The following is a 23,438-nucleotide window of genomic DNA, read 5'->3' on the forward strand; positions in this document are numbered from 1 at the left end:
TGCCCTTTATGTAGCAAAGATAAAGATACATAACCAACGAATTGGCCTTGAGGTAATCTTTACTTCAACCACAATGTCAGCAGACTTTCATGTTTTACTTTAGGCAGAGTGGAAACAAGGGGAGGGTGAGAGGGTAGAGCCGGTAATGGTTAGCATTATGCTGTTCCAGCACCAGGATCCAAGTTCAAATCAACTGCTGTGAGGAGTTGGTATGTACTCCCAGTGTCTGCATGGGTTTCCTCTGGGTGCCCTGGTTTCCTCCCACTCTCTAAAAATGTACAGGCATTCTTGGTTAATTGGTGTAATTGGGCAGTACAGACTCAAGAGCCGAAAGGGCCTGTTACAGTGTGATATGTTTAAATTTAAATTCAATGGGGACTTGAGGCAGAGGTTTATCCACACAGAGCTTGGTCGAGTTCTGGAACTCGGTTGCAGAGGAGGCGGTGGATCCTGATAGAGTCTCTATGTTTAGGAGGTGTTGATGAACAGGGGAGGAACCTGGGGTGGGAAACAAAATTGGTGTGGTCCCTCTCTCTGTCCCACCCTGCCTCACCCGCTGGGACTTACCGCAGCTCCCGGGAATTTGAATGAGTCACAGTTTTCCCGCCAGGACATGTTAAGGCTGCGGATAAACTCCAGGAAGAAGGGATGCCGAGGGTCAAACATGGAAAACCCGATGATGTTGGCATGGTCATCCACAATGTCACCCAACTGTAGCACCGGGAAGTCCTGAGGAAGAGCAGAGGACAAGGTCAGGGAGCAGAGAAGGAGGGTGGGGATCATGGGGAGGGGGGAGGGGCAGAAAAGATCAGGCAGCAGGGAGGGGATGACATGTGGCGGGGAGGCAGGGACAGGGAAGGGCAGAAAACAATGTCAGGGAGCAGAGGCGGGGGAAGATGGGGCAGAGAAAGGGAGGGGAAGGGGGACAGAGTGGACTATGGAGCAGAGGGAGGGTCATGGGAGCAGTAGAGAACAAGGTCAGGGACTGGGGGAGAAGGGACGGGGAGGGGACGATGGGGCAGAGGGAGGGTCGGCAGAGCAGCAGAGAAGGTCAGGAAGCAACGGGTAAGATGGAGTAGAAGGGAGGGAGGGCAGGGGGGAAAAGCTGGGGCAGAGGCAAAGAAAGGGCCGGTGGGCGAGGAAAAAGTCAGAAAGTGGAGGAGGGGGTTGATGAGGGGCAGAGGGTGAGGGTTGGGGAGGGAGAAAGGGGGATGATGGGGCGGAGGTAGGAGATATATGCTCTCCCCAAATGCACAGGAACCTTAACATACACCCTCACCCCAAGTACACAGAACCTCTACACATACCCTCTCCCCAAATACACAGGACCCTGTACGCACACCCTCACCCCCAAATACACAGTGACAATCTACAGATATCCTCAACCTGAATGCAGAGAATCCTTTACAAACATCTTCACCCAGAATATACAGGGACTATGTACACACCCCAATGCCCTGACATCATGGCCACCTGTTGAGGTGTTGGGCAGCCAGTTTTCTGCTGACAGTCTGCACTCACCATCGTTGTAAGGATGTACTTGTAATATGCGGAAGTCATTCTTAGTTCGGCTGCCTGTAAAGGAAAAGAGAGAGGTGATTGGGGAGGAAGTGGGGACTGGGATTAGGGATTGAGGATTGGGGAGAGTCTGAGGAGGGACTGGGATGGCGCCAGGGGGTGACTGGGGACTTGGGCCTGAGGACCAGGATTGGGGAGGGACTAGGGACTGAGAAGGGGCTGGGGAGGGACCAGGGGGTGACTGGAGAACAATGAAGGAACCATCCCATCTTGGTTGACCAGGACGGTGGCCCCGGCAGTGGAATACCATGGGCCTGGTCCTTCTGGTGCTCCTGGGATGTCAGCCCTGTGCCGTGCCGGATCCAGGGGAGGCCCAGCTCACCTTCTTGAGGATGAGGTAAGACATAGAGGCGTTGGCGTCGATGATGATAGTGGAGATCTTATCGTCACGGATTTCCTTCAGGAGGGGTGTGGGGTCATTCGACTGGTCCAGCATTCGGATGGACAGCGAGTCCTTGGAGATGAGGAACTGACGCACAAGCTCCTCCAGCCGCAGTAGGCCTGTGAGAAGGAAGGGGGAAGACAGTTAGAGGCCTGTGGTGTGTTTCAGACCTCGGGATGGACGGTGTGTCTCGGATTCCTGGACCATTTGTCAGAGCCCCGCACACAGTGACAGACCCTCAAAAGGAGCGTCAGACCCCCAGGTAGAGTGTTGAACTTCCAGGCCGTGTGTAGGACCATGGACAGATTGTTGAACCGCCGAGCCGTGTGTCAGAGACCTGCAGGGTGTCAGACTTCAGGATTGAGTGTTGGATCATTGGGCCGTGTGTCAGAATCCCAGATGGACTGTCGGACCCTGGATAGTGTGTCAGACAGCCACCCTGGGAGTCTGTTGGACCCCCAGACAGAATACTTGCCCCCCCAGATGGATTGTCGTACCCTTGAAAGGAGTTCTGGCCCCTCAGTTGGAGCGTCGGATCCCAGGACAATGTTGGACCACCAGATAGAGTCTTAGACCTCTAAACAGAGTGTCAGACCCCCAGACCGTGTGTGAGGATCTTGGGATGGATGGAAGTTCAGGAGGATGTCCAGGGTGAGGGGTGGGGATCCTGGAGGTCGAGAAGAATGTTGCAGGGTTCCAAGCGTCCCGGGAGGTGTGGGGTCTCCACTCACACTCGGCCTTGGCACACACGAGGCTGGTAGAGGGACAGCTGGAGAACTTGAGGATGCTGCCAACAGCCAGGCTGATGTCCTCGTTGCTGGGGTACAGGCTGATGGAGGCGAAGCGCAGGTACTGCAGCTTGGGGGTTTCCTCCGGGCCCACCTGCACGTGGGGGATCTGTAAGGGGGAGAGGGAGGGGCTTCATCAGAGATGTCCATTGCCCATATGGTCCCTTCCCAGACCCTAACCCTGACCTCTAATCCAAACCATGGTTCCGGTCCCAACTGCACATATAGGTCTATGGGGTAGCAGGGGGCTTCGTCAGTGATGTTGGTTATCCACATGGATCTGGTCCCGGATCCTAACCCCCAACCTGCGACAAACCACAGTTTCCATGAGGCAGAGAGAGGAGAAGGGGGAGAGAAAGGAGGAGGGAAGAGACAAGATGGGGATGGAAGGGAAAGGAGGAGGGGGGTGGGGAGGAAAAATGGTAGGGAGAGGGGAGGGGAAAGGGTGGGAGTGAGAGTAGGTGAGGTAGAGAGAGGTGAGAGGGAGGGAGTGGAGGAGAGGGAAAGGAGAAGGGGTGGGAGAGGGTAAGGGGAAGTAGGTGAGGAGGTGTGAGGGAGGGAGTGGAGGAGCAGGAGGGAAGAAGGGTGGGAGGAGGAGACCAAGAGGAGAGGGAGGTTAGGGAGAGGGGAGGGAGGGAAAGAGGATGATAGGGAGGAAGGGGTGGGGGGGTAGAGAGCTGGGGAGAGGGGGCGAGGGGATTGAGAAAGGGAAATGAGAGGGGTAGGGTGAAAGGGAACAGGGGAAGGGGAGATGAGGGAGAGGAGATTAGGATGGGAGGGTGAGGTGGGGTGGGGAGGGTGTAAGGAGGGAGGAGACAAAAAGAATGTGAGAGTGTTAAGGGGAGGGTTATGGAGAGGAGGAGGGAGAGGGAGGGAGGGAAGGGAGAGTGCCTCACTCAGCCCCTCCTTAAGCCCTCAGTGTGTAACGGGTCAGTGAGTGACGGGTCAGTGTGTGACTGATGTGTAATGGATAAGTAAGTAACCAGTGAATAATGGGTCAGTGTTCAGTACGTAACAGGTCAGTCAACCTGTGTGTAACGGGTCAGTGAGTGACCAGTGTGTAATGGTCAATGAGTGACCAGTGTGTAATGAGTCAGTGTGTAAAAGGTCAGTGAGTGACCAATGTGTAATGGGTCAGTGAGTGACTGGGGTATAATGGGTCGGTGTGTGTCCAGTCTGTAACGGGTCAGTGTGTGTCCAGTCTGTAATGGGTCAGTGTGTGTCCAGTCTGTAACGGGTCAGTGTGTGTCCAGTCTGTAACGGGTCAGTGTGATACAGGTCATTGAGTAACCAGTGTGTAACAGGAGAGTGAGTAACCAGTGTGTCACGGGAGAGTAAGCAACTGGTGTATAATGGGTCAGTGAGCAGATGAACATTGATTTCTGGGTCACATCTCTATGGGACCCGCTGTGCATCCCCACCAGATCCCGACTCCCTACCTCCTTCTCTCCGCAAATGTGACTGACGAAGGTCCCAGATGCCGGGCTGGAGGAAGGGCCCAGCACTGCCGCCACACCTTTGGGCAGGATCTGACACACTGCAAGAGAAGAGCAGGGGCTGGTGGGGAGGTCTGTGATGCAGACAGTCACTGCCCCGAGAAGGGGAGAGGTCCCCCGCACCCTAGCTCTGCAACCCCTTTGTTCATGCTGTCACTGGGCACCTTGGGCAAAGATGATCTGTGACCACTCCCAGCCCATCTCCCCACCAACTCCAGGATTTTCAGCACACACCCAGCTCTCCAGCCTCAATCCCTTGAATTCCTGTCAATCAGGCAGGAGGGCGTTTGGCCCATCAAACCCATGCCAGCTCCCAGATACTGTTGAGTTTCCTTGTCACCCATTGTCCCCACATTCCCATCACCCATTCTCCCCCAGCTTCTCCCGTCACCCACCCATCTGGGAGAGGGTGAGGGTGAATATACAGCGCACTTAAATCCCTAACTCCTGCATGACTGGGAAGTCATGGGAGTACCTGGGGGAACACATATGTTGACGGGCAGAATCTGTATCTCACACACACACACAGAGCCACTCAAACACACGTACATTCACATATGCACATAAACACGGATCTCTGCACATTCACACACACACACAAACACACACATAACATGGAGTCACACACGCAGACACACACAAAGACACACACGGATGCACACACATACAGAGACACACAAACATGTACACAGATATATGGACACACACATGCACATACGTACATAAACATGCAGATACACAAAAATATATGCAGGCACACACACACACACAGGCACTCCAAATGCATGCACACACATATGTAGACACAAACACAGACACACTTATGTATACATACATCTGTAAATGCACACACACATACTCGGGACACAGGTATGTAGACAGGCACACAGATATACACACAGACCCACACATACAGGCACAGACACAAGGACAAAGGAAAGAATGTGAGCAATGAAACTGCAGATGAGTTTCACCCAGACAAGTGTGAGGGTTGCACTTTGAGATGTCAAACCTAAAGGCAAAGGAAGCAGTGAATGCCAGGCTCTAAACAGCACTGATAAGGGTTCTGGGGTTCTGTGAACATGGCCAGGCAAGTAAATCAGGTGGGAAAGACGGCATGTGATCTGGGTGCCTTCAATGGACGGAGCATGGAGTCTCAGAGTACAGAAGTCGTGTTGCAGCTCTCTAAAATTGTGGTCTGGTTGCACTGGGAATACTGTGTATCATTCTGGTCGCACCCCCTACCACCACCCCCCCACCACCACAGGAAGGGTGTGGAGGCTTTGGAAAATTATTGGAAGAGTTTGGAAAAACTTGGGTTGTTTTCTCTGTTGTGTCAAAGGCCGAGGGCAGTCCTGGTGGAAGTTTATAAATTTCTAAGTGGCATCGGTAGGGGAGACAGAATCTTTTCCCCAGACATGAGAGGGTGTGCATTTTAGGTGAGGGGAAGCAAGGTTTTTAAAAAAACTTTATTTATTCATTCAAAAAACAAATAATATATGACATATGCAACAATTAACCATAAACATGAACGAAAAAAAAAGTTAAAGAAGTTTTGTGGCGTAAAGGTTATAAGTCTACTTTTCGCTACCCTGCAGTGTTGAAGGTGTTTTATGGAGAAGATCAATTTCGGTTTTTTGAAAATGATCGTGAAGCAATGATTTTTGCTGATTCATTGCCAGATATAAGAGGACAAAGACGTAGTCAACCATTATCTCCTAAAGAAAAATCTGGTTGCTCTGGAAACAGAAGAAATGGCAGAAATGGGAAAAATGGGAATGGAAAGAGTCTACCTCCTTCTGAAATGGGATCTTCGAGATTGGAATCTTCTGGATGAAAAGAAGAATTTTCTTATTCTATTTTTTTCTTTTGTTATTATGATATTTTGATGTTATTGATTGTTTGGCTGGGGAGGGAGAGATTTGCACTAAGTTCTTTACTAGTCATCAGCCACTGGTGGGTGACCCACACCCAATTTTTGCTTAGGGGATTACTACCTTCTGGTAGTTTTTTTTGGGGGGAGGGATTTTCTTTTTTTTTTAATTTTCATTTTAGTTAGTTTGTAATTTGTGATTTTTTATTATTGGAGGGCCTATATACATTGATTTGAGTTTTTATATAAAGATATTATTGGTATTTAGTAATAATAGTAAATATGTCAAAATTGAGGTTTGCTACTTTTAATGTTCGAGGTTTAAATAGTACGATTAAACGTAAGCGAGTCTTGGCGTATATTAAGAAAATGAAAATTGATATTGCTTTTTTACAAGAAACACATTTGAATGTGAAGGAAAGTATGAAATTAAAGAGAGACTGGGTTGGGCATGTACATTCTTCTTCATTTAATTCTAGAGCTAAAGGTGTAGCAATTTTGATACATAAAAATTGATCTTTTGAATTACAATCAATGGAGGAAAAGGCAGGATGTATTCTTAAATTGAATTGTAAGATTTTTAGTGAACTTTGGACTTTACTTAATATTTATGCTCCAAATGCAGATGATGAAATATTTATTTCAGATGCATTTTTATGTTTGGGTCAGGCTAATGATAATATTTTAGTTGGTGGTGATTTTAATTGTGTTTTGGAACCTTTATTAGATAAATTTCCGAAGAAAGTTAAGAAATCCAAGATGGCAATTCAGGTCCAAGCGTTGATGAAAGATCTTAATTTAGTAGATATTTGGAGATGTCTTAATCCGACAGAGAAAGATTTCTGCTTTTATTCATCCAGACATGAATCGTTTTCAAGGATTGACTTCTTTTTAGTATCGGCACACTTACAAGGGAAAAATACAACAAGCAGAATATAAAAGTAGGGTGATTTCAGATAATTCTTTGTTATATTTTACATATGAAACTTCTGAGAAAATTCAAATGGCTTATCGTTGGAGGTTTAATACAATGTTGTTAAAAAATATGGAATTTATTGATATTTTGAAAAATCAAATTAATTTTTTTTAAAGAAAATTCTAATTCTGTTCAAAGTAAGTTTGTATTATGGGATGCTATGAAAGCCTATTTGAGAGGACAAATAATTAGTTATACTTCTAAAATAAAAAAGAATCGATTAAATCAGAGTCTTGAATTAGATAAACAGATCGATGAGTTAGAAAAGGAATTTCAGAAAGATGCTACAGAAGATCAGAAAATAGAATTATCTAGGTTGAAATTGGAAAATAATACTTTGCAATCTTATCAATTTGAATGTGTGATTAATAGGACTAAACAACAGTATTATGAATGGGGAGAGAAAGCACATAAGGTATTGGCGTGGCAATTAAATAAAGAACAGATTTCGAGGACTATTAATGCTGTTATACGGAATTCTCTTATTATTTATGTGAGAGATAATAGAATATAGGAAGTAAAGCTAGTATGAATGAAATAAGGAATACTAGACTAGATTAGAGGAAGTTAAGTAAGTGCTGAGTAGGGATGAATTCCGATAAGAGTGTGAGGAAGGGTTACACAAGTATAATAGTATAAGGGTCTTATAGTGATAGACAGAATTACCAAGTTCTGCATATAGAATTAGTAAGTCCTGGGGGTTGAGATGTGTAAATAAGGACAAAGGCAGATTCATGAATAAGGACAATGACATGATGGGACCAAGACAGGATACCCCATGGTCTTTCAAGTTTACATAAACTGCAGGTAGGCAGACAGAATTACCAAATGACAAACCAATCCAGGAGGCAGAAGAATGTTAGGGGGGGAGGGTACCTCTACACTGAAATGAACTGTATAAGAGTTGGGTGAGCCCCAGTATGTGTGTGTATTCCCATGGTAAGGGGAAGCACCCAACTTTGCACTGTTGTACAATAAATGTTCTTTGTTCTCAATTTTTGTCTCAAGCGAAATCTGTGAAGGTACTTCTGTTTCTCACACTTATAAACCTCATGAGATTAATGATGAATTTTATTCATTTTATAAAAAGTTATAAACATCTGAAGGAAAACAAGAAACTGGATCAATTGATCTTTTTTTAATCACAGTTGAATTTACCGATATTAAAGGATGCAGATATACAGGAGTTAGAAGAACCATTTACTGATTCAGAAATTAAAATGGCTATGCTGGAAATGCCGAACGGTAAATCGCCTGGCGATGATGGATTTTCGGTTAAATTTTATAAAAATTTTTAAATGATGATTTATCTACAGTGTTTGGGGATGTATTACATCAAGTTGGAGAACATTATGAATTACCTGAGTCTTGTTCTAGTGCTTTAATTACAGTAATTCCTAAAAAAGATAGAGATCCTTTGAAAGTATCTTCATATAGACCAATTTCGTTGTTAAATGTAGATTATAAAATAGCTAAAATATTAGCGAATAGATTGGCTAAATTTTTACCCAAGTTGATTCATATTGATCAAACAGGTTTTATAAAGAATAGATATGCTTCAGATTACATTTTGCGCGTGATTAGTTTGATTAATAGATTTCGACAATCTTTAGATCATCCGGTGGTGATATCCTTAGATGCAGAAAAAGCATTTGATAAGAGTTGAATGGAATTTTTTGTTTAAAGTTTTGGAGAAATTTAAGTTTGGTCCTTCTTTTATTGGTTGGATTAGTGCTCTATATAGTAAACCGGTAGCTAGAGTATTGACGAATGGTTTGATTTCGGAATCCTTTAAGTTAACTCGTCAAGGTTGTCCTTTATCACGAGCTTTGTTTGCGTTAATGATTGAACCTTTAGCACAGTTGATAAGACAAAATACACAGATACAGGGTATGAAAGTTTTAGACGAGGAGTATAAAATTAATTTATTTGCTGATGACGTATTGGTGTATTTAATAAATCCAGCTCAGTCACTTTTGAATTTGAAGGAATGTTTAATACAATATGGATGTCTTTCTGGATATAAAGTTAATTGGGGAAAAAAGTAAAATATTACCGGTAAGTGAAGGAGATTATTCAGTTTATAAGAATATTATTAATTTGAAGTGGACTGATCAAATTAAATATCTGGGTATAATTTTGAATGTTAATTATCAATCTTTATATAAATTAAATTATGCTCCATTAATGAAAAAAATTAAAATTGATTTGATTAAATGGAAAGATTTACCTATTAATTTAATGGGTAGGATAAATACAATTAAGATGAATATCTATCCGCGTATACAATATTTGTTTCAATCTATTCCGTATTTACTTGATAAATTTTTTTTTGGGATTTGAATAAAATGGTTAGGGGGTTTTTATGGAGGGGTAAATTTTCGAGAGTAGCTTTGAATAAATTAACTTGGAAATATGAGTTAGGGGGACTACGTTTACCACATTTTCAAAATTATTATGAAGCAGCCCAACTTAAATTTATTAGTTCATTGATGAATTTGGTATGGACTCCTAGTTGTGTTAAAATTGAGATGGCAAGTATTTCTGAATTTGAAATACATCAATTTTTGTTTAGATGGAATATAAATTTGCTACAACAATATAATGTGCCTATACTAAAACATTTAATGAAGTTATGGATAAAGAAAAATAAAATGACAGGTTCTAGGGGTAAATTATTGGCTTTGACTCTGTTGTATAATAATCAACTTATTTCTTTTTCAATACATAATCAAAAGTTTATTGCATTGGAGATTTAAAGGTGTGAAAAATTTGGGAGATTGTTTTAAAGAGGGTAAGTTTTTATCTTTTAATCAGATGAGGGAAGGTTTTGGTATTGATAAGAAATCTATTTCTTTATTATCAAATTCAATCTTTGGTAAAATGTATGTTTGGTAGAGATATGATTCTACCTGAAATTACTAAATTTGAGACTTATGAAGGTACCAGAGAAGGGTTATATTTCATTTATGTATCAAATATTATAAGATAGTATGGATAAAAAGGGTTGGGATAGATCTAAAATTAAATGGGAAGTGGATATTGGCTTTATTTTTTCCGAAGATGATTGGTTAGATATGTTATGATAGTGTAACTAGATTGATAAATGCACGTTATGCAATGATTAATTACAATTTTTTACATCAATTATATTTAACACCTGAAAAATTTAAAAAGTATGGTTTTCATGAATCAGATTTACGTTTTAGATGCGGTGATACGGTTGGAACTTTTTTCATGCTGTTTGGTTATGTATACATATACAATCTTTTTGGGGAAGAAAATTCAATCTTTTTTAAAATACCTGTATAAGATTAAAATAGCTTTAGATCCAACAGTATTTTTATTGGGTAGTTTGCAACCTCTGAAAGGTTTGGGATTAGATAAGTTTCAGCTTGCTTTTGTATATTTAGCTTTATCCGTAGCGAAAAAATGTATTGCTAGTACGTGGAAAGATACAAATGTGATTGATATTAATAGATGACATAATGAGATGAAATATTGTTTAATAATGGAAAAAATTACGTATGTTTTGTGTGATAATTATAATTTTTTAATTAATAAGTGGTTGTTATACTCAGAATATTTACATTTCAATTTATATTGATTAGATCTTAATATGTATATTTATTTTTTTCTTTAATATTCTTTCTTTTTTCTTTCTTTATGGCTCTCCTTAGGAGAGTTGGCTGAAGGTTGGGGAGGGGGGAGCAAGTGAAGGAGTTATTTTACACAGTGGAGGGTGTCTGAATTGGGTTGCCAGAGGTCTCGTTGGAAGTAAATGAAATATAATGTGGGCAAATGAAATACAATGTCGGAAAGTGTAAGGTCATGCACTCTGGTGGAAAAAAATAGATGAGCAGACTGTTCTTTAAATGTGGAGGAAATTGAAAATACCCAGATTTAAATGGACCTCGGAGTCCTCGCGCAGGGTAGACTGAAATTAAATCTGCAGTTTAAAATGGTGGTGAAGAAGGCAAATAGAATGCTGGCATTCATTTCAAGAGGAAAAGGATACAAGAGCAGGGATGTGATGTTGAGGCTTAAAAAGCACTGGTGAGACCTCACTTAGAGTATTGTGGGCAGTTTTGGGATCAGCCTGGCAGATATGCAGACAGAGTGGCAGACGACCAGACAGAGTGGCAGATGACTAGTCCCAGCCCAGCAGATAACCAGAGGAAGCGGCAGATGCCCAAACCCAGAGCAGCAGACACCCAGGCCCAGCCCAGCAGACGCCCAGGTGGAGCAGCAGATACCTAGACCTAGTCCAGCAGATGCTCAGATGGAGTAGCACACACCTAGACGCAGCCCGGCAGAGGCCCAGAAGGGCTGGCAAACGCCCAGACCCAGCCTCGCAGATACCCAGACGAAGCGGCAGATGCCCAGACCCAGCCCAGCAGACTCCCAGCGTGGCAGATGTCCAGCCCCAGCCCAGCAGAGGCCCAGAAGGACCAGCAGACGCCCAGACCCAGCTCAGCAAATACCCAGACAAAGCGGCAGATGCCCAGACCCAGCCCAGCAGACACCCAGGAGGAGTGGCAGACACTTAGAACTCGTTCGCCAGATGCTGAGAAGGAGTGGCACACACCCAGATGCAGCCTGGCAAACGCCCAGAAGGGTCGAAAAAGATGCCCAGACAGAGCGGCAGATGCTTAAACTTAGCTCAACAAACACCCAGAGGGAGAAGCAGACACCTACTCATGTCGGTTGTCTCGTACTGACTGTCCTGTTGCAGCTCAAAGATCTCCACCTCGACCCGGGCCCGCTCCGGCACCTCCATCACACTGTTGATCTGCTCACGGGCCAGCGCCAGCGCCAAACGCTCTCCGCGGCCACACGTTGTGTGGTCATCCAGGATCGAGGCTGCAACACAGCAGCCCCTCGTCAGGAGGGAGGGCAGAGGGTGGGGGGGGGGTCACAGGAAGGTGGAAGAGATATCACATGGTGTGGTCTTCTAGAATCGAGGCTGCAACACAGCAGCCCCGGTTAGGAGGGGGCAGAGAGGGAAGCTAAGAGGATGGGGGAAGGAGAAAGGGAGCAGAAAGAGAGCTTGGGGATGGGAGCAGAGTGGTGCAGGAGGGAAAGGGGAGCAGATTAGATTGGGAGGGAATGAAGGGGTGTGTGGCACAGGGGGCAGAGAGGGAGGGTGGGGGCAGAGAGAGAGAGTGACAGAGAGGGAGCGAAAGGGAGAGAGAGCAATGGGAGGGGAAAAAAGGGGTTAGGTGGAAGCAAGGGACAGAGGTAGTGAAGAGGAAGAAGTAGAGGGAAGAGAGAAAGTAAGAAGGAGGGAGCGAGGAAAGGATGAAGGGGAGCAAGTGGGACGGGGTAGGGGACGGGGGGGCGAATGGAAGGGGTTGGGGACAGAGAACAAGTGAGAAGGCAGGGAGGGAGCAAGGGGGAAGGGAGTAGGAAACAGGAAGCAATGGGAAGGGGATAGGGAATAGAGAGGGATTGTGGATGGATAGGGGAGCACGGGGTGGTGGGGGGTTGGGGACAGAGAGAGGGGAGCATAGGGAGCCTGGGGAGAGGGCAGGGAGAGAGCAAGGGGGCGGAGAGGGTAGGGTCAAGGAGGGAGTGAAGAGCAGAGAGAGCCATGGGGAGGGGGTGGAGGGAAAGGGATGGAGTGAGGGGGCAGAGAGAGAGCAAGGGGGAAGAGGGGAGGAGGGAGAAAGGGTGAAAGGGGCAGGAGATAGAGTAGAGAAGGAGTGATGCGGTAAAGTAGGGAAGAGACAAGTGGGGATTGACACACTGTATCTGGGGGGTGTGGGGACTGACACATTGTATCTGGGGTGGGGTGTGGGGACTGACACACTGTATCTGGGGGAGGGGTGGCATACGAAATGTGGACCAGGATTGCGGACAGTCGCATGCGGACTCACCCACGCGCAGCGTGGAGAACAGCTGCCGACTGTGCTTGACCGACATCAGGATCAGGAGCACCATGGCTGGCAGCAGATGCATCTTCGTTCACTCCTCATGGAAACCCCTTGGCTCTTGGTCCCGCGACACCCGCCTGCAACACACAAATCGAGGGCCAGTCAGTGTTGCAGGGTCTGGCATTCCTGACCTTGCCAAAGGTGGGGTGAGCCCATGGACCTTAGCTCCCAGGTACACACAGTACAAGGAAGGGGAAGTGATTCTCTCCTACAACAGCTTTGACAACAGTGGAGGCCCAAACCCCAGGCATCACCAGCCATCCGTGAACAACAGTCAATCACAGCTATGCTAAATTAGAAAAATGTGCATTTCACTTTTCCAATATCTGTTTCCCCATTCGATCTTGAATGTCTTTGTTGTTGTGGTGCCTGGATAAGGGCCCTTCAGCCCATCCTGCCTACCATGATGTCCCACTTGCCCATGTGAGGAAGGTGGAGTTCCAGAGGAAGGCCTTTCATCCCAACTGGCCCCTGTCGGCTACGCACCATCTAACCACCATCCAATCCCTCTCCTGTACGCAGTGTCCACGGGAAGAAAAGAGGACCAATGTTTTGGGCCTGGGCCCTTCGTTAGGTAGAAGTAGAAACTGGCACGTGGCTGAATAAAATGGTGCAGGGAGGGGGATGAGGGGGGAAGGGGCAGAGGAAGGAGGAAGAAGCAGGGGGTGGAGAGCAGGTAGGAAGGAGCAGGAGTGGAGAGGAAGGAGCGAGGGGAGGGGGTGGAGAGGAGAGGAGGGAGGAGGGGCAGGGGGAGAAGGTCACAGGTAGAAACAGGTGGAAGAGCAGAAATAAGAGCTGAGAATATAGAGGGACAGAGAGTCAATTCCATCTGGGTAGTCTCCAATAAGACAGCATGATTATCAGTGTTCAATTTCCTATAACCCCTTCCCATCCCTCTCCTGTCAGAGAATTACTCCTTTCCCTAAGTCTACACTCCCACCTGGGTCAACTGTGATTTCTTATCTGTTAGTTACTCCTTCTCCCCGTGCTCCTGCCCCTTCCTCCCTCCTCTCCTCTCCCTGCCTCTTCCTCTCTCCTCTCCTCTTCATGACCCTTCCTCCCTCCTCATGCCCCTTCCTCCCTCCTTTCCTAACCCTGCCACTGCTCCTTCCTCACTACCCCTGCCACCATGCCTCCTTCACCACCTCTCCTCACCTCGCTCTGCCACTTCCTCCCTCCTCTCATCTTCCTGCCACTTCCTCCCTCCCTTTCTTTCCTCCCCCGGCCTCCTCCATCCTCTCCTCCTCACCCTGACCTTCTCCCTCGCTCCACCCATCAATCTACTCTCCCATGAGGCACGTGAAGCAAACTCACTGGGACACAGGGACTTACTGACAGTTGCTTGAGACTGTCGGTTCCTTGAATTCTGGAAAACAAGGTTTTCCCATCCCCCTTAAATATCGCAGGAGGGAGCAAATATACTGAAGTCTACTTGTTAAATGTGAACAGCTCAAACTCAGTGGGTCTGAGTTTTATGCGATGGGGATTGGAACCATGAATGAATTTGTCCAAGCGGAATTTGCTCACCCACACAGAACATTTCCTGGTGTTTCAGGTCACTGACAAAGGAGATAGTTACTGCTGCACCTACACAAAGAGTCAGCAAGCCATGCAGGGCTGAATACAGAGCTAGCAACCTACCAGATGATAATTCAGCTGCTCTTCTTCCAAACTGTGCCATGGGATCCTTTATGTTCACCTGGGAGGAGAAATCAATGAATTATCCACCTTGGATTCTCCGGTGCGATTCCCACTGCACCTCTTCTATCCCTGTGGCACACACTGCTCTGCAGGTCCCTCCTCTCCCACCCCTCCCTCCTCATTACTTCTCCCAAAGTGCTGTTCCCCCACCTCACCGCTCCTCCAATATGGTCACTGTTCTGCCCACACTGAGACATTCCCTCACTAACTGCCCACACTGAGACAGTCCCTCAACATTCAGGCCGGGAGTCTCAGCATTTAAATCTGTGTATTTATCCAACACCAATTATCCAGCAAAGCACAAAAGTCTGCAGATGCTGAGAATGTCGTAAAAACAGCTGGAGGAACTCAGCCGAACTTGTAGCACCCATAAAAGGCAAAGATATATTACTGACGTTTTGGGCCTGAGCAAGGTATAAACAAAGACCAGGAAGGCGACTGGAGAATGACATGGGAGAGGAGTCCAGACCAACAAAAAGGGTTAATTGCTCTGTGGAAGGAGACAAGATGGAACAGAGAAAAAGAGAGAGATGGGGAAAAGGTGACTGGGAATCCAGAGAAGTCTATGTTAATTCCATCTGGTTGGAGGGTGTCCAGACAGATGATGAGATGTTGATCCTCCAATTTGTGGGTGGTCTCAGTCTGACAGTGCACGAGACCGTGGACAGACATGTCAGCAAGGGAATGGGATGGGGAGTTGAAATGGATGGTCACTAGGAGATCCACGCTACTGGTCCCACCTTTTCATATCCAATTAACATCTTCTGTTGGTCTGGACCCCTCCCCCTGTCATTCTTCAGTCTTTATTCTGATGCCTTCCTATTCTTTGCTTACACCAATTATCCAATGTACAGATAAAGGCCCTTTGGCCCAACTTGTCAACCTGTCCTGCTCCCATCTGCTTGTCCTCATTCCAATTCCCTCTGAACTAATCCAAGTGATGCCATTCCCACTTCTACCCATCACTCTAACAGCTCGTTCTGGATACCCTCCACCTCAGTTCAAACTTCAGATTTATTATCAGAGCACATACAACCCTGAGATTCTTTTTCCAGCGGGCGTGGCAGAATTACCACTTATCAGTAGTGCAAAAAACTGTACTCAAGAAAAGATATGTGTACAAGAGAGAGAAATGTAAACAAAGAAATAAATGTAAACAAATTGACTGTGCAATACAAAAAATCAGTAAGAAATAATGTTCAAAGTAAGAGTCCTTAAACGAGTCCCTGATTGAGTTTGTTGTTGAACTGATGTTGAAGAAGTAGCAGCTGTTCCTGTACCTGGTGGGTGTGAATCTTGTGACGCCTTGACCTCTTTCCTGATGGCAGCAGCAAGAAGAGAATGTGTGCTGGGAGGTGTGGATCCTTGATGATTGCTGTTGCTCTCTGATGGCAGTATTCCCCGAATACATGGGGAGAGTTTTGCCTGTGTTCTGGGCTGTGTCCACTATTTCTGCTCGGAGGTATTGGTGCTTTTTTTTCCAACCTTTTCTCTCTTGTCCAAACCACCCATACACCTCCTACACCATTCAATTGACCTGGACATCAAGCTCCCTCTGCTCATCCAACTTCCTTCATGCCACCATACCACCAACACATCTGACCCTACCTGGCATCACTTCTCACTCATCTCCCAACATTTGTTTCACTTTCCATAGCGGGGATTTCTGGGAACCCTACTCATTTACCATCACTTGTTGCCTAGTCTTTTGTGCCTCAGCGATTGTCGTCCAGATGCTCATTCAACAGTCCTTGCCTCCTTCGTCTCTTTCGGCAGTTTGTCCCAGATTAATATCCTGCCTCAAGCAACCTTGAAATATAGAAGAGTACTGGCCCTTCAGCCCATGTTGTTGTGTTGACCCACGTAACCTAACAGCACATCAATCATATTCAATTAACACCTTTTGTCTGTTAGTCTGTACTCCTCCCTCTCCAATTCTTCCCCCCTTTCTACCCCCAGCCTTTAATTTAGATGCCTGTTTTTTTCACTCATACCTTGAGGAAGGGCTCAGGTCCAAAAGGTCGTAACATATCTTTATTTCCTGTGGACTGTGTGAGACCAGCTGAGTTCCTCCAGCATTTCTGTGTTTTGACTACAATCATATTGTCAACAGATTTTTGTGTTTCACTCCCTTGCAATCTATATTCTCCAATTTTACTTACATCGATGTGCCAATCTAAATGTCTCTTATTCCTAACTGTGCAGAGGAACAGAGACATCTTAGGGTCCAGGTCAATAGATCCTTCAAGTTGACAGGGCGGTTAAGAAGGCGCTTGGTGTGCTAGTCAGGGGATTGAGTTCAGGAGCTGTAGGGTAATGATGAAGGTCTATAAAACTCTGGTGAGACCACGTTTGGAGTATTGTGTTCAGTTCTGGTCACCTCCTTACAGGAAGGATAATGCAAGCTTTGGAGAGGGTGCAGAGGAGATTTACCAGGATGTTGTCTCAATTGGAGGACATGTTAAAGGCAAGGTTGACAGAGCTGGAGGCTTTTCTCTTTGGAATGACAAAGGATGAGAGGTGACTTAACAAAGGTGTACAAGATAACAAGGAGGCACCTTTCTCCCAGAGAACCAGTAGGAAATACCAGACACTATCGGTTTAAGGTGGGGGGAGGAAAGTTGAGAGGAGACATTTTTACAACCACACACACGCACACACAAGAAAAAGGGGCATTGCAAATAAGCTTAGACAGCCACATGGATGTAAGAGGGTTATGGGTGGAGGGAGGGCAAAGGTAGATTCTGTCGGAGTAGCACAACAATGTTAACCAAAGGGCATGTACTGTGCTGTGATGTCCAATGTTCTAAACATCCCTCTTTGTGGGGCACAAACACCAGCTGCTCTTGTAAATGCACAAAATTGCTGCAGAAACTCAGCAGGTCCCGCACCTTCCATAGGAGATAAAGATATAGAACCAATGTTTTGGGCCTTAAGGCTTTTGTCAAGATAGGAGAAAAAAGCAGGTAGGCTGTTCCCGCGTTCTCTGCAAATTCAGTAATCAGACCTCCCCCATTCTCATCTCAAAAGATTTATGTCACAGACAGTAAATAAGACCATAAGACACAGAAGCAGGTAGGCTCTTCAGCCCATCTAGTCTGCCCTGCCATTTAATCATGAGCTGATCCATTTTTCCACTCAGACCCACTGCCCAGCCTTCTCCCCACAATCTTTGATGTCCTGGCTGATCGAGAACCCATCAATCTCTATCTTATATACACCCAATGACCTGGCCTGTGGCAACAAATTCTACAGATTTACCAGAAGTTCTTAAGCATCTCTGTTCTAAGCAGACTCCCTTAAATCCTGAATTTGTGCCCTCTTGTCCTAGACTCTCCCACCACGGGAAACAACCTTTCCACATCTACTCTGTCCATGCCTTTCAACATTCAAAATGTTTCAATGAGATGCCTCCTCATTCTCCTAAATACCAACGATAATAGGCCAAGAGTTATCAAATGCTCCTCATATGGAATCATCCGAGTGAACCTCCTTTGAACCCTCACCAATATCAGTACATCTTTTCTTAAACAAGGAGCCCAAAACTGCTCACAATTCTCCAAGTGAGGTCTCACCAGTGTCTCATAAAGCCTCAACATCACATCCCTGCTCTTGTATTTGATTCCTATTGAAATGAACACCAGCATTGCATTTGCCTTCTTCACCCCCATCTCAATGTGCAAGCTTACCTTCAGGCTACCCTGTATGAGGACTCCTAGGTCCCTTTGTTTCTAGGGATCTTCAGTTTTCTCCCCATTTAAAAAAGTCGGCCCATTTATTTTTTTCTACCAAAGTGACCTTACACTTTGTTTTTTTCAAAATATGGAATACTTCACGAATTTGAAGGGGCCATGCTAATCTTCTCTGAATGGTATACGTGCTGCCGAAGCAAGCACCACCATAATCTTTCTGACACGACAGTACATTTAATTTGACACTTCTCTGTCCATTCTCCAAATCTGTCAAAGTCCTTCTGCAGCTTCCAAGTTTCCTCTACACCCCCTTTTCCACCACTTGATTTCAGATTTCTTGTCAGAGTACATCCATAACCTCACATACAACCATGAGTTTCTTTCTTCTGCGGCCAGGCAGAATTATCACTTATTGGTAGTGCAAAAAAAACTGTACACAATGTACGCATGTAAACAATTAAAAATGTAAGTAACAGACTATGCAATACCAAGAAGATAAAAAAAACACAATATCGTGCAAAAATGTGTCCTTGAATGAATCCTGAAATGAGCCCCACTTTTGTATCATCTGCAAACTTGGCCACAAAGCCATTCATTTCACAATCCAAATCATTAATATACAACACAAGAAGAAGTGGCCCCAACACTGACCTCTAACATCACTAGTGACTGGCAGCCAACTTAAATATGATCCCTGTATTCCGACTCTCTGCTTCCTCCTATCAGCTCGCACCTTATTAAGTGCCTTCTGAAAATCCAAATACATAATATCCACTTCATCTCCCTTATCCAGCCTCATGTCACCTCCTCAATCCCACCTCTTGTCCCTTCAGTGTACCACCAGTCACAGACTTGCTTGATGAAACCCTGAAGTTCTACATCATCAATCTGAGCTCTGAGGTAGGATGCACTGCACCACATGAGCATCCGCTGACTCATACCCGCAGGTCTCGGAGTCATCCCACATCAGGAACCAGTTCCTGATCACCTGGCATTTGCAAAGATCCATAGAACACGACAGCACAGAAACAGGCGTTTTGGCTCATCTAGTCTGTGCCAAACTATTTTTATGTCTAGACAGATTGACCTGCACCCAGACAATAGCCCTCATTACCCCTTCCCATCCACGTACCTGTCCAAATTTTTCTTGAATGTCAAAATTCATCACCAGTTGACAGCTCATTCCACGCTCTCCATACAAAGATGCTCCCCCTTTAAACTGTTCCCCTTTCACCATTAACCCATGTCCTCTAGTTTTTAATCTCACCTAACCTCAGTGGAAAAAACCTAGTTCCATTTATTCTATCCATACCCATGATTGTGTATTACCCTCTGTACCACTAGTCATTCAATTCACATGGCAGAGACACAATTAAGAATTCAATATCTGTTCAATGGGCTCAGAAGATAATCACTCACCAACATTCAGTCTCCCAAGACCCGGCACTCGGTCGGTGCTGGATGCTGAGCTGAAAAAGAACAGAGAGAGAGAGAGAGAGAGAGAGAGAGAGAGAGAGAGAGAGAGAGAGAGAGAGTAAATAGACTAGGATCAGTTGGGGGGGAAGAGTAAACACACTGGGACCAATGGAGAGAGTAAATGCACTGGTACCAGTGGGGGGCGGGGGGGGGGAGGGAGAAAACACACTGAGACCAGTGGGGGGGGGGGAGAGTAAACACATTGGGACCAGTGGAGAGGTAGTAAACACACTGGGACCAGTGGCGGGGGTATAAACACACTGGGACCAGTGGGGGGGAGAGTAAACACCTTGGGAGCAGTGGGGGGGACGGGACACACTGGGACCAGTGGGGGGAAGTAAATACACTGGGACCAGTGGGGCGGGAGAGTAAACACACTGGGGCCAGTGGGGGGGGGGGAGTAAACACACTGGGACCAGTGAATACTGGAATTCTCATTCTCCCTCGTTTGCCACCACGTTAATTCATGCTCCTGTTCCCCCACACCTCCCAGAACCTGCTATCGGACGCAGCGTTATATCCTCAACGAAGGTAGATACCAAACACGGTGCCCTCACACAGAACATTGATATAGATTGTGAACAGTTAGGTCCTCAGCCCACATCGCTGCATGCACTAACCACAAATCTACTGTCCCGAGAACAGCCATCCACATCCTGGGACACCACTTTCTCCAGGAATACCTTGCTGGACAACTGCTGAACCCAGACAGGATCAGTCAGCAGTCTGTGACTGTCCAGCTCTCTGGTTACCTGAATGTCAAGCTATCCCCCACTTCATACTACTTCCTTATCATTTTCATTGAAAACTGGAAAGTTAAGAAAATCTGCAAATAAATCGTGATATTTACTCACCAACATCCAGAATCCCTTGGCACGGCACTTTGTGGAAATGGCTGGAAGAGCTGGGGGAGGAGTGCGAAAGAGGGTGAGTGAGGGGGTGTGTGTGTGAGAGAGAGAGAGAGGGGGGGTGGGAAAAGAGGGAGGGTGAGGGGAGGGAAAAATGGAGGGGGGGGAAAGAGGTTGTGGAGGCCAGGTCATTGGGTGTATTTAAGGCAGAGAACAATAGGGTCTTGATTAGCCAGGGCATCAAATGTTATGGGGAGAAGGCTGGGCAGTGGGGTTGGGTGGGAAAATGGATCAGCTCTTAATTAAATGGCAGGGCCAACTCAATGGGCTGAATAGCCTATTTCTGCTTCTATGACTTTTGGTCTGCGTATTATGTGCTGCATACTGCGTGTGTTTGTGTGGGTACCTTGGTACAGAGAGATGATAATAAATTTGAACTTAAATTAGGATATTGTGACCAGAGATTTCTGGAAGTCATTAGTGAACTTCCAGAAAGATGTCTCAGGGAGCTTGAGGATGAGTAAAAGCATCTCACCTCCCGCAGTTGTGGGTGAGAATGCCCGAGGAGTGGGGGAAACAGACCAGTGGAGCCCAGCGAGGCAGGCTGGTTCAGGAACGGGCATCTCCACCTCCCGCGACTGCAGGTGAGAGCGCTCGGGGAAATCAGGGGCAAGTGACGAGAGATAGGTGGAGAAGGGCAGAGAGGGGAACGGGGTGGGCTGGAGTGGAAAGGAGGACATGACTGCAAGCGGGGTCAGGGTGAGGCCAGGCATTGCGGGCTCAGGCCATGGAGCTAGAGGTTGTTGTGCTGATAGCGGGGATTTCTGGGAACCCTACTCATTTACCATCACTTGTTGCCTAGTCTTTTGTGCCTCAGCGATTGTCATCCAGATGCTCATTCAACAGTCCTTGCCTCCTTCGTCTCTTTCGGCAGTTTGTCCCAGATTAAAATAGCCTTTGGACGGGGGAGGGAAGGGAAAGAAAATTCTTCCTCAGATTACCTCTCATCCTCTTCCCTCTCACCTTGAACCCATACCCTCTTCCCCAAAGCATAGTCTTCCTGGATGAAGCTTCCCCCGTATTCACCGCATGTCAGGTTCTCTGAGAAACCGAGTTTCTCCCGACTTCAGTGAAGTATTCAACAAGGTTCCTCACATCCTTCCAGAGGATGAGAATCAGAATTTATTGTCATGAATACGGCATAAAATTTGCTGTTTTGCGGAAGCATCACAGAATATGCATTTATATAAACCACATTTCAAAATAAAGGAAAATAGTGCAAGAAAAAGAAAAAGATCAAGTGAGGTAGTGTCTGTGGTTCATTGTCCATTCAGCAATCTGATGGCAGAGGAAGAAGCTGTCCTTGTGCCGTTGAGTGCTCATCTTCAATACCTTTTTCCTGAGTGAAGAAGGCATGGCCTGGGTGGTGGGGGTTCTTGAGGAATGAGGCTGCTTTCTTAAGACACCGCCTCTTGCCTTGGAGCAACACCTTATACTGTATTTTGTCTTGGTACTCTCCATCTGATAACATCAACATCTCCAGTTTCTGTTACCCTCCCCCGCACCCGAGTCCCTCTTTCCCTATCCCTCTCTCCCTTCCTCCAGCTCCCAACCCCTTCACTTCCCTCTCCATTCAGAGAGCTACCTTCCCCCTATCACCTCAACTTTTCTCTCTTCTACCCTCCCACTTGTGTCCTCCCCCTGCCCCTTCCTCCCATCTTGTTATTCAGACGCCTGCCTGTTTTTTACTTGAAGGCCCCCGACGAGAAACATTGGTTACCCTTTATGGATGCTGTGTGACCTGCTGAGTTGACCTGAATTACCCCAGGTTTAACAAGCTCAGAGTCAACTAGCTACCAGGAACCATTTCAAAGCGATTAGATATCAATCAGGTAAAGGATCTTTCATGATCATCCAATATTACCTGGCAAGTGCAAATTATATGAACTGAATTGAATATGCAAAAGCAAATCATTTACTCACCCGCATCCAGATTCTTGAGGCACAGCACTTTGTTGGCACGGAAGTTTGAGCTAGAAAAAAGGGGAGAGGGTTTACAGCGGTGCTCAGACCAGAGGGCTTGTTTACTGAGTTTGTGATTTTTATAAATAACCTAGATGAAGAAGCAGAAGGATGGGTAAGTTTGCAGATGATATGAATGTTGGAGGAGCTATGGATATTGCTAAAGGTTATCGTAGGTTACAAAAAAGGATATAGACAGGATGCAGAGTTGGGCAGAAAAATGGCAGATAGAGTTCAATCCGGATCAGTGTAAGGTGATGCATTTTGTAAGGTCAATCCAGAAGGTTGACTGTAGGGTTAACGGTTGGTTATTTAACAGTGTGGAAGAAGAGGGACCCTGGGGTCCAAATCAAGTTTGCCAAGCGGATTGATCAGATAGTTAAGAAGGCCTAAGGGATGCTGGGCTTCATTAATAGTGGGATTGAATTCAATCTGGTAGGAGGTACTGTAGCACTTGGGCCCTTACATCCAGATTTGGCAAGTTTTTCCCCCAGGCTATCAGACTCCTGAATTCCCAGAACATATCTGGATAATGTACCATGTCTTTTACTGTATACATCTTAATATTTTAATGTTTCAATGTTTCTATTCTAATTTATATTTATGTAAATATGTTCCGTGGTCCTGGAGAAACACTATTTCGTCTTTACTATGCGAACGTGGTATGAAC

At 45.8% G+C, this 23,438-nt stretch overlaps 1 protein-coding gene across 10 annotated transcripts in view; it reads right to left on the minus strand.

Annotated features, from left to right (window-relative positions):
- Positions 1 to 21,696, minus strand: part of grik5 (glutamate receptor, ionotropic, kainate 5) — a 64,100-nt gene extending 42,404 nt beyond the window's left edge. For 4 of the 10 annotated variants that reach the window (XM_069940102.1, XM_069940100.1, XM_069940101.1 and 1 more), the window contains exons 1-11: positions 21,592 to 21,696; positions 20,753 to 20,802; positions 19,842 to 19,891; positions 14,671 to 14,728; positions 12,973 to 13,106; positions 11,792 to 11,956; positions 4,188 to 4,285; positions 2,692 to 2,857; positions 1,901 to 2,079; positions 1,522 to 1,575; positions 568 to 729 (exon numbers count right to left, since the gene is read on the minus strand). In XM_069940102.1, coding sequence (XP_069796203.1) covers positions 568 to 729; positions 1,522 to 1,575; positions 1,901 to 2,079; positions 2,692 to 2,857; positions 4,188 to 4,285; positions 11,792 to 11,956; positions 12,973 to 13,054 — 906 coding nt within the window. In that variant the 5' untranslated portion in view covers positions 13,055 to 13,106; positions 14,671 to 14,728; positions 19,842 to 19,891; positions 20,753 to 20,802; positions 21,592 to 21,696. The other 6 variants (XM_069940098.1, XM_069940096.1, XM_069940095.1 and 3 more) reach the window with 6 other exon arrangements.
- Between the last annotated feature and the right edge of the window lie 1,742 nt (positions 21,697 to 23,438).

The sequence above is a fragment of the Narcine bancroftii genome, chromosome 5 (assembly GCF_036971445.1).
Source record: "Narcine bancroftii isolate sNarBan1 chromosome 5, sNarBan1.hap1, whole genome shotgun sequence".
In the NCBI taxonomy this organism is placed as follows: domain Eukaryota; kingdom Metazoa; phylum Chordata; class Chondrichthyes; order Torpediniformes; family Narcinidae; genus Narcine; species Narcine bancroftii.